Source organism: Tachyglossus aculeatus, chromosome 9, assembly GCF_015852505.1.
Source record: "Tachyglossus aculeatus isolate mTacAcu1 chromosome 9, mTacAcu1.pri, whole genome shotgun sequence".
NCBI classification, from domain to species: Eukaryota; Metazoa; Chordata; class Mammalia; order Monotremata; family Tachyglossidae; genus Tachyglossus; species Tachyglossus aculeatus.
The window spans coordinates 1,987,749-1,999,792 of NC_052074.1; the positions used below are offsets into that span (position 1 = coordinate 1,987,749).

At 42.7% G+C, this 12,044-nt stretch overlaps 1 protein-coding gene across 1 annotated transcript; it reads left to right on the plus strand.

The window, feature by feature from the left end:
• Positions 1–27: 27 nt before the first annotated feature.
• CRIPT (CXXC repeat containing interactor of PDZ3 domain) lies at positions 28–11,590 on the plus strand. Its single transcript, XM_038751554.1, has 5 exons — positions 28–80; positions 3,690–3,755; positions 6,907–6,961; positions 8,013–8,116; positions 11,209–11,590. Exons 1-5 carry the CDS (start codon positions 65–67, stop codon positions 11,271–11,273), a joined length of 306 nt encoding a protein of 101 aa, XP_038607482.1. The 5' UTR covers positions 28–64; the 3' UTR covers positions 11,274–11,590.
• Positions 11,591–12,044: the final 454 nt, after the last annotated feature.

The following is a 12,044-nucleotide window of genomic DNA, read 5'->3' on the forward strand; positions in this document are numbered from 1 at the left end:
CGTGGGAGGGGGGGGGGGGGGGGGGGGGCGGTCGTTGTTGTTGTTGACATCTTGGGCCGGCGGGATGGTCTGCGAGAAATGTGAGTAGAGGGCGGGGCTGGGCCTCCTTCATTCATTCAGTCAGTCCTTCATTCATTCAGTCATTCATTCCTTCATTCAGTCGTGTTTGTAATAATAATAATGATAATGATGATGGCATTTATTCAGCGCTTATTATGTGCAAAGCACTGTTCTAAGCGCTTACTGTGTGCAGAGCCCTGGATTAAGCTCTTGGGAAGGACAAATCATTCATTCATTCATTTAATCGTATTGTTAATAATAATAATAATGATAATGGCATTTATTAAGCGCTTACTATGTGCAAAGCACTGTTCTAAGCGCTGGCACTGTTCTAATAATTTACTGTGTGCAGAGCCCTGGATTAAGCGCTTGGGAAGGACAGATCATTCATTCATTTAATTGTATTATTAATAATAATATTAATAATGGCATTTATTATGTGCTTACTGTGTGCAAAGCACTGTTCTAAGCGCTGGCACTGTTCTAAGCGCTTATTGTGTGCGGAGCCCTGGATTAAACGCTTGGGAAGGACAAATCATAAGTGCTTGGGAAGGACAAATCATGCATTCATTCATTCATTCATTCATTTAATCGTATTGTTATTATTATTAATAATAATAATAATAATGGCATTTGTTAAGCGCTTACTATGTGCAAAGCTCTGTTCTATTATTATTAATAATAATAATAATGGCATTTCTTAAGCGCTTACTGTGTGCAAAGCACTGTTCTAAGTGCTGGCACTGTTCTAAGCACTTACTGTGTGCAGAGCACTGTTCTAAGTGCTGGCACTGTCGTAAACTCTTACTGTGTGCAGAGCCCTGGATTAAGCGCTTGGGAAGGACAAATCATTCATTCATTCATTTAATCATATTATTAATAATAATAATAATGATAGTGGCATTTATTAAGCGCTTACTATGTGCAAAGCACTGTTCTAAGCATTTACTGTGTGCAGAGCCCTGGATTAAGCGCGACAAATCATTCATTCATTTAATCATATTATTATTATTAATAATAATAATAATAATGACATTTATTAAGCATTTACTATGTGCAAAACACTGTTCTAAGCGCTGGCACTGTTCTAAGCGCTTACTGTGTGCAGAGCCCTGGATTAAGCGCTTGGGAAGGACAAATCATGCATTCATTCATTCATTCATTTAATCGTATTGTTATTATTATTATTATTAATAATAATAATAATAATAACATTTGTTAAGCGTTTACTATGTGCAAAGCACAGTTCTAAGCCCTGGCACTGTTCTAAGCGCTTTGTACAGAGCCCTGGATTAAGCGCTTGGGAAGTACAAATCATTCATTCATTCATGTAATCGTATTATCATTAATAATAATAATAATAATAATAATGGCATTTATTAAGTGCTTACTATGTGCAAAGCACTGTTCTAAGCGCTGGCACTGTTCTAAGCGCTTCCTGTGTGCAGAGCACTGGACTAAGCGCTTGGGAAGTCCAAGTCGGCAACGTATAGAAATGGTCCCTACCCAACAACGGGCTCACAGTCGAGAAGGGGGAGACAGACAATAAAACAAAACATGTAGACGGGTGTCAAAATCGTCAGAACAAATGGGAATATAGCTATATACACCTAGCTATATGCACATCATTAAGTACAATTGAATTAACAAAATAAATGGAATAGTAAATATGTACAAGTAAATAGAGTAATAAATCTGTTCAAATATATATACAAGTGCTGTGGGGAGGGGAAGGAGGTAGGGTGGAGGGGATGGGGAGGAGGAGAGGAAAAAGGGGGCTCAGTGTGGGAAGGCTTCCTGGAGGAGGTGAGCTCTCAGTAGGGCTTTGAAGGGAGGAAGAGAGATAGTTTGGCGGATGTGCGGAGGGAGGAAATTCCAGACCAGGGGAAGGATGTGGGCCGGGGGTCGACGGCGGGATGGGCGAGAATGAGGCCTAACGGTGAGGAGGTGAGCGGCAGAGGAGTGGAGGGTGCGGGCTGCGATGGAGAAGGACAAAAGGGAGGAGAGGTAGGAGGGGGTGAGGTGATGGATGGACAGCCTTGAAGCCCAGGGTGAGGAGTTTTTGCTTGATTCGTAGGTTGACAGGCAGCCACCGGAGATTTGTGAGGAGGGGAGTAACACGCCCAGAGCGTTTCTGCCCAAAGATGATCCGGTCAGCGGAGTAAAGTGTAGACTGAAGCGGGGAGAGACAGGAGGATGGGAGATCAGAGAGGAGGCCGATGCAGTCATCCAGTCGGGATAAGGATGAGAGATTCAACCAGCAAGGTAGCGGTTTGGATGGAGAGGGAAGGGCGGATCTTGGCGACGTTGCGAAGGTGAGACCGGCAGGCTTTGGTGACGGATCGGATGTGTGAGGCGAACGAGAGAGCGGAGTCGAGGACGACACCGAGGTTGCGGGCTTGTGAGTCGTGAAGGGTGGTAGTGCCGTCCACAGTGACGGGAAAGCCAGGGAGAGGGCAGGGTTTGGGAGGGAAGATAAGGAGTTCAGTCTTGGATATGTTGAGTTTAGGTGGCGGGCAGACATCCAGATGGAGATGTCCTGAGGGCAGGAGGAGATGCGAGCCTGCAGAGAGGGGGAGAGAGCAGGGGCAGAGATGGAGATCTGGGTGTCATCAGCGTAGAGATGATAGTTGAAGCCGTGGGAGTGGATGAGGTCACCAAGGGAGTGAGTGTAGACCGAAAACGGAAGGGGACCGAGAACTGACCCTTGATGAACCCCTACAGTAAGAGGATGGGACGGGGAGGAGAAGCCCGCGAAGGAGACTGAGAATGGACGGCCGGGGCAAGTCACTTCACTTCTCTGGGCCTCAGGTCCCTCATCTCTAAAATGGGGATTAAGACTGTGAGCCCCCAGTGGGACAACCTGATCACCTTGTAACCTCCCCAGCGCTTAGAACAGTGCTATGCACATAGTAAGCGCTTAATAAATGCTATCATTATTATTATTATTATGAGAGGAGAACCGGGAGAGGACGGAGTCTGTGAAGGCAAGGTTGGATAGCGTGTTGAGGAGAAGGGGATGGTCCATGGTGTCAGAGACAGCCGAGAGGTCGAGGACGGTTAGGATGGAGTAGGAGCCGTTGGATTTGGGAAGAAGGAGGTTACTGGTGATCTTCAAGAGGGCAGTTTTGTGGCTATTACAGCCCTTGTAATAATAATAATAATGATGATGATGGTATTTGTTAAGCGCTTACTATGTGCCAAGCACTGTTCTAAGCGCTGGGGGGGGATACAAGGTGATCAGGTTGTCCCACGGGGGGCTCACCATCTTACTCCCCATTTTCCAGATGAGGGAACCGAGGCCCAGAGAAGTGAAGTGACTCGCCCAAAGTCACACAGCTAACAATTGGCGGAGCCGGGATTTGAACCCATGACCTCCGACTCCAAAGCCCTACCTCTTTCCACTGAGCCACACTGCTTCTCTGTGTCCACAGCCATAATTTATTTCGCGATATTAATGTCCGTCTTCCCATCTAGGCAGGAAACTCGTTGTGGTGAATGTGTCTGCCCGCTCTGTTATATCATATTCTCCCAAGCGTTTAGTACAGTGCTCTGTCTACAGTAAGCGCTCAATAAATAGGATTGATTGATTGTTAATCCCTCTTTTCCCCTGCATGCTCTGCCAACAGGCGAGAAGAAACTTGGGACTGTTATTACTCCAGACACCTGGAAAGATGGGGCAAGGAACACCACAGGTAAGGAGGGTGTTTTGGGTTGTGTTTGTTTAATGAGAAGCAGAATTAGAGAAGCAGCTTGGCTCAGTGGAAAGAGCCCGGGCTTTGGAGTCAGAGGTCATGGGTTCAAATCCCGGCACCGCCAACTGTCAGCTGTGTGACTTTGGGCAAGTCACTTCACTTCTCTGGGCCTCAGTTGCCTCATCTGTAAAATGGGGATTAAAGCGGTGAGCCCCCCGTGGGACAACCTGATCACCTTGTAACCTCCCCAGCGCTTAGAACGGTGCTTTGCACATAGTAAGCGCTTAATAAATGCCATCATTATTATTATTTATTATTGGGATTAAAACTGTGAGCCCCCCGTGGGACAACCTGATCACCTTGTAGCCTCCCCAGCGCTTAGAACAGTGCTTGGCACATAGTAAGCGCTTAATAAATGCCATCATTATTAGTATTATTTAGAGTCAGAGGTCATGGATTCAAATCCTGGCACCGCCAACTGTCAGCTGTGTGACTTTGGGCAAGTCACTTGACTTGTCTGTGCCTCAGTTACCTCATCTGTAAAATTAGGGTTAAGACTCTGAGCCCCCTGTGGGACAACCTGATCCCCTTGTAACCTCCCCAGCGCTTAGAACAGTGCTTTGCACATAGTAAGCGCTTAATAAATACTATCATTATTATTATTATTAATGGCATTTGTTAAGCGCTTACTGTAAGCGCTTAACAAATACTATCATTATTATTATTATTATTAATGGCATTTGTTAAGCGCTTACTGAAAGCGCTTAACAAATACTATTATTATTATTATTAATGGCATTTGTTAAGCGCTTACTGTAAGCGCTTAACAAATACTATCATTATTATTATTAATGGCATTTGTTAAGCGCTTACTGTAAGCGCTTAACAAATACTATCATTATCATTATTATTATTATTAATGGCATTTTTTAAGCGCTTACTGTAAGCGCTTAACAAATACTATCATTATTATTATTATTATTAATGGCATTTGTTAAGCGCTTACTGTAAGCGCTTAACAAATACTATCATTATCATTATTACTAATGGCATTTTTTAAGCGCTTACTGTAAGCGCTTAACAAATACTATCATTATTATTATTATTATTAATGGCATTTGTTAAGCGCTTACTGTAAGCGCTTAACAAATACTATCATTATTATTATTATTAATGACATTTGTTAAGCGCTTACTGTAAGCGCTTAACAAATACTATCATTATCATTATTATTATTATTATTAATGGCATTTTTTAAGCACTTGCTGTAAGCGCTTAACAAATACTATCATTATTATTATTATTATTATTATTAATGGCATTTGTTAAGCGCTTACTGTAAGTGCTTAACAAATACTATCATTATTATTAGTATTATTATTATTAATGGCATTTGTTAAGCGCTTACTGTAAGCGCTTAACAAATACTATCATTATTATTATTAATGGCATTTGTTAAGCGCTTACTGTAAGCGCTTAACAAATACTATCATTATTATTATTAATGGCATTTGTTAAGCACTTACTGTAAGCACTTAACAAATACTATCATTATTATTATTATTAATGGCATTTGTTAAGCGCTTACTGTAAGCGCTTAACAAATACTATCATTATTATTATTAATGGCATTTGTTAAGCGCTTACTGTAAGCGCTTAACAAATACTATCACTATTATTATTATTATTAATGGCATTTGTTAAGCGCTTAACAAATATCATTATTATTATCATTATTAATGGCATTTGTTAAGCGCTTACTGTAAGCGCTTAACAAATACTATCATCATTATTATTATTATTATTATTAATGGCACTTGTTAAGCGCTTACTGTAAGGGCTTAACAAATACTATCACTATTATTATTATTAATGGCATTTGTTAAGCGCTTAACTGTGTGCTGAGCACTGGGGTAGATACAAGCTAATCAGGCTGGACACAGTTTATGTCCCACGTGGTGCTCACGGCCTTAATCCCCACTTAGCAAGAGAGAGACCAGAGGGCCAGAAAAGTGAAGCAACTTGCCCAAGGTCACACAGCAGACAAGGATTAGAACTCAGGGCCTTCCGACGAGGGGCAGCCTGATCACCTTGTATCTCCCCCAGCGCTTAGAACAGTGCTTTGCACATAGTAAGCACTTAACAAATACCAACATTATTATTATTATCAGTGGTATTTATTCATTCATTCATTCAATCAATCGTATTTACAAGTTGTCAGGATGAATAGAAATAAAGCTAGATGCACATCATTAACAAAATAAATAGAATAGTAAATACGGACAAGTAAAATAAATAGAGTAATAAATCTGTCCAAACATATATACAGGTGCTGTGGGGAGGGGAGGAGGGGAGGGAAAAGGGGGCTCAGTTTGGGAAGCCCTCTTGGAGGAGGTGAACTCTCAGTAGGGTTTTGAAGGGAGGAAGAGCGCTCACTGTGTGCGGAGCCCTGTACTAAACGCTTGACGTTTTCCTACACGTTAAGGCAAACTCTTATTAATGAGGTCAGAAAGTCTTCTAGACTGTGAGCCCACTGTTGGGGAGGGACCGTCTCCATATGTTGCCAACTTGTACTTCCCAATCATCATCAATCGTATTTATTGAGCGCTTACTATGTGCAGAGCACTGTACTAAGCGCTTGGGAAGTACAAATTGGCAACATCTAGAGACGGTCCCTACCCAACAGTGGGCTCACAGTCTGAAAGGGGGAGACAGAGAACAAAACCAAACATACTAATAAAATAAATAGAATAGATATGTACAAGTAAAATAAATAGATAGATAGATCATCATCATCATCAATCGTATTTATTGAGCGCTTACTATGTGCAGAGCACTGTACTAAGCGCTTGGGAAGTACAAATTGGCAACATATAGAGAAGGTCCCTACCCAACAGTGGGCTCACAGTCTAGAAGGGGGAGACAGAGAACAAAACCAAACATACTAACAAAATAAAATAAATAGAACAGGTACGTACAAGTAAAATAGAGTAGTAAATATGTACAAACATATATACATCATCATCATCATCAATCGTATTTATTGAGCGCTTCCCAAGCGCTTAGTACAATGCTCTGCACACAGTAAGTACTCAATAAATACGATTGATTGATTGATAAATTACTAAGCGATGTTGTTTTTTATTAACAGAGAGCGGTGGGCGAAAATTAAATGAAAACAAAGCTCTGACGTCAAAGAGGGCAAGGTGAGTGGCTTTTTTTGTTGTTTAATTTTGTTTGATAAACACCCGCTATATGCCAAGCACTGCACTAATTGCTGGGGTGGATGACTGTGTATTTGGTAAGCGCTTACTATGCGCAAAGCACTGTACTAAGCACTTGGGAAGTACAAGTTGGCAACATATAGAGACCGTCCCTACCCAACAGTGGGCTCACAATCTAAAAGGGGGAGACAGAACAGAACCAAACCTACTAACAAAATAAAATAAATAGAATAGATCTGTACAAGTAAAATAAATAGAGTAATGAATATGATTGATTCATTCATTCAATTGTATTTATTGAGCGCTTACTGTGTGCAGAGCACTGGACTAAGCGCTTGGGAAGTACAAGTTGGCAACATATAGAGACGGTCCCTACCCAACAGTGGGCTCACAATCTAAAAGGGGGAGACAGAGAACAAAACCAAACATACTAACAAAATAAAATAAATAGAATAGATACGGACAAGTAAAATAAATAAATAGAGTAATAAATATGATTGATTGATTCATTCAGTTGTATTTATTGAGCGCTTACTGTGTGCAGAGCACTGGACTAAGCGCTTGGGAAGTCCAAGTTGGCAACATCTAGAGACAGTCCCTACCCAACAGTGGGCTCACAGTCTAAAAGGGGGAGACGGAGAACAAAACCAAACATACTAACAAAATAAAATAAATAGAATAGATATGTACAAGTAAAATAAATAAATAAATAGAGTAATAAATATGTACAAACATATATACACAGTCTAAAAGGGGGAGACAGAGAACAAAACCAAATATACTAACAAAATAAAATAAATAAAACAGATATGTACAAGTAAAATAAATAAATAAATAGAGTAATAAATATGATTGATTCATTCAATTGTATTGAGCGCTTACTGTGTGCAGAGCACTGGACTAAGCGCTTGGGAAGTACGCTCCTCAAGAGCAAGGATTGGCTCAGCCAATTCTCTTGTCACGTTTCTGGAGCCCAGCGACGGCTACTGACTTGAACCCTCTCCTTTTTTTTCCCCTCTCGCGTCTCTGCCAGATTCGACCCCTACGGGAAGAACAAGTTTGCCATTTGCAGAATCTGTAAGAGTTCTGTGCACCAGCCGGGTTCGCATTACTGCCAAGGATGCGCCTACAAAAAAGGTCAGCTCTTCCTCTTCCCTGGAGGTCACGGGTTCAAATCCCGGCTCCGCCAGTTGTCAGCTGTGTGACTCTGGGCAAGTCACTTCACTTCCCTGGGCCTCGGTGACCTCATCTGCCAAATGGGGATGAAGACCGTCAGCCCTCCCAGGGGACAACCTGATCACCTTGTAACCTCCCCAGCGCCTAGAACAGTGCTTTGCACATAGTAAGCGCTTAATAAATGCCATCATTATTATTATTCCCCTCCCTTTTTTACCTGTGGTATTTGTGAAGCGCCTACTATGTGTCAAAGCGCCGTTCCGAGGGCTCGGGTAGAATCGGGGGAATTAAGTTGAACACAGTCCTGCATTGGGCTCACGGGCGAAGTAGTCGGGAGAACTGAGGCCCGGAGAAGTGAAGTGACTTGCCCGAGGTCACACAGCAGAGAAGTTCATTCATTCAACCGTATTTATTCATTCATTCATTCATTCAATCGTATTTATTGAGCGCTTACTGTGTGCAGAGCACTGTACTGAGTGCTTGGGAAGTCCAAGTTGGCAACATCTAAAGACGGTCCCTACCCAGCAGCGGGCTCACAGTCTAGAAGGGGGAGACAGAGAACAAAACAAAACATATTAATAAAATAAATAGAATAGATATGTACAAATAAAATAGAGTAATAAATACATACAAACATATATACATATATATTGAGCGCTTACTGTGTGCAGAGCACTGTACTAAGCGCTTGAGAAGTCCAAGTTGGCAACATCTAGAGACGGTCCCTACCCAACAGTGGGCTCACAGTCTAGAAGGGGGAGACAGAGAACAAAACAAAACATATTAACCAAATAAAATAAATAGAATAAACATGTACAAATAAAATAAATAGAGTAATAAATACGTACAAACATATACATATATATTGAGCGCTTACTGTGTGCAGAGCACTGGACTAAGCACTTGGGAAGTACAGGTTGGCAACACATAGAGACGGGCTCACAGTCTAGAAGGGGGAGACAGACAACAAAACAAAACGTGGACAGGTGTCAAGTCATCAGAATAAATAGAAGTAAAGCTGGATGCACCATATTAACAAAATAAATAGAATAGTAAATATGGACAAGTAAAATAAATAGATTTGGTAATAATAATAATAATAGTGATGGCATTTATTAAGCACTTACTATGTGCAAAGCACTTTTCTAAGCGCTGGGGAGGTTACAAGGTGATCAGGTTGTCCCACGGGAGGGCTCACAGTTTTAATCCCCATTTTACAGATGAGGTCACTGAGGCCCAGAGACGTGAAGTGACTTGCCCAAAGCCACACAGCTGACAAGTGGCGGAGTCGGGATTTGAACCCATGACCTCTGACTCCAAAGCCCGGGCTCTTTCCGCTGAGCCATGCTGCTTCTCTTCATTAGCCCCCATAATAGTAATGGGGGAAGAGAAACACATTTGATAATAGTAGTAATAAGGGAAACACATTTGGTAATAATAGTAATGGGGGAAAGAGAAACACATTTGATAATAATAATAATGATAAGGGAAACACATTTGGTAATAATAAGAATGGGGGGAAGAGAAACACATTTGATACTAATGACAATTGGTAATAATAAGAATGGGGGGAAGAGAGACACATTTGATAATGAGAATTGGTAATAATAAGAATGGGGGGAAGAGAAACACATTTGATAATAATGAGAATTGGTAATAAGAGTGGGGGAAGAGAAACACATTTGATAATAATGAGAATTGGTAATAAGAGTGGGGGGAAGAGAAACACATTTGATAATAATGAGAATTGGTAATAATAAGAATGGGGGGAAGAGAAACACATTTGATAATAGTAATGATAAGCGAAACACATTTGGTAAGAATGGGAGGAAGAGAAACACATTTGATAATAATGAGAATTGGTAATAATAAGAATGGGGGGAAGAGAAACATTTGATAATAATGAGAATTGGTAATAATAAGAATGGGGGGAAGAGAAACACATTTGATAATAATGAGAATTGGTAATAATAAGAATGGGGGAAGAGAAACACATTTGATAATGAGAATTGGTAATTAGAATAGGGGGAAGAGAAACACATTTGATAATAATGAGAATTGGTAATAATAAGAATGGGGGAAGAGAAACACATTTGATAATAATAATGATAAGGGAAACACATTTGGTAATAATAAGAATCGGGGGAAGAGAAACACATGTGATAATAATGAGAATTGGAAATAATAAGAATGGGGGGAAGAGAAACACATTTGATAATTATGAGAATTGGTAATAATAAGAATGGGGGGAAGAGAAACACATTTGATAATAATGAGAATAGTAATAATAATAGCACCTGTTAAGCGCTTACTACGTGCTGAGCACTGTTGTAAACGCCGGGGTAAGTGGAAGAGAGTGCAATGTTGCGGAGCCATGATTAGAACCCAGGTCCTCTGATTCTCGCTGGGCTCTTTCCACTATTCATTCATTCATTCATTCAGTCGTATTTATTGAGTGCTTACTGTGTGCAGAGCACTGTACTAAGCGCTCGGGAAGTCCAAGTTGGGAACATATAGAGACGGTCCCTACCCAACAGCGGGCTCTCAGTCTAGAAAGGGGAGACAGAGAACAAAACATATGAACAAAATAAAATAAATAGAATAAATATGTACAAATAGAGTAATCAATCAATCAATCGTATTTATTGAGCGCTTACTGTGTGCAGAGCCCTGTACTAAGCGCTTGGGAAGTACAAGTTGGCAACATAATAAACACGTACAAACATATATACAGGGACACTGTATGGACACTAGTCCATGCTACCTCTCCCTTCATCATCATCAATCGTATTTATTGAGCGCTTACTATGTGTAGAGCACTGTACTAAGCGCTTGGGAAGTACAAATTGGCAACATATAGAGACAGTCCCTACCCATCAGGGGGCTCACAGTCTAAAACTCCCTGCGGCCTCCGGACCCAGTGGCCGGCCGGGCGGTGAGAGGTCAGCGTCCTCCGGGGCGACGCTTATCGGCGCTGGATTTCCTCGGGCAGCCGAGCGGAGATTCCCCTCCCGGGCCCCTCTCCCGACAGGCCCTCTCCTCTTCCCTTTCAGGCATCTGCGCGATGTGCGGGAAAAAGGTTTTGGACACCAAGAACTACAAGCAAACATCCGTCTAGCGTCCGGCCGGCTCCCGGGGCCCGCGGCGCTACCTTCCTCCCGTTTTTACTTCCCGAAGCAGGGTGAATTTCATCCCCCACGTGCAGATGGGATAGCGCGTTCGGACACGGTCATCTCGGATGAGGACTCGGAGGCGGCCCCTTGGATCCCGGCGGGAAGACACCCGGAGTCCGGACTCGACTCCGAGACCCTCCCAAGGCCCCCGTGAGCGTCTTTCCCTCCCAGAGCTTCTCGGCCGGGAGTTCGGGGGGTGGTCGTGCCTCTTCCCAATTCCGCGGTCGTTATCCAAAGTCATTAAAAGTGGCATTTGTCATTTGACTCGTCCCTCCTTGGATAGGGAAGCGTGGTGGGGAGCGGGTAGGGATGATTGGCCACCCCTCTACCAAACCCCTCCCGGCCGTACTAAGCGCCGGAGTGGATGCCCGCAAATCCAGTCGGACACGGTCCCTGTCCCGCGTGGGGCTCACAGCCTCACCCCCCCCCCCCCCATTTTCCAGATGAGGGAACTGAGGCGCAGAGAAGTGACTTGCCTAAGGTCACGCGGCAGACGTGGCGGAGCCAGGATTAGAACCCGTAACCTGCCAACCCCCAGATCCGCGCTCGACCCGCCACACCACGCTACTTCTCTATATGAACGAAGTCGGTCCCCTTTCCCCCAAACTTTAATTCATTCGATCGCATTTATTGAGCGCTCACCATGGGCAAAGCACTGAACTGAGCACCTGATCTTTTTCAATCAGGCCCTGGCTTCCCCCTCGACACCATAAGCG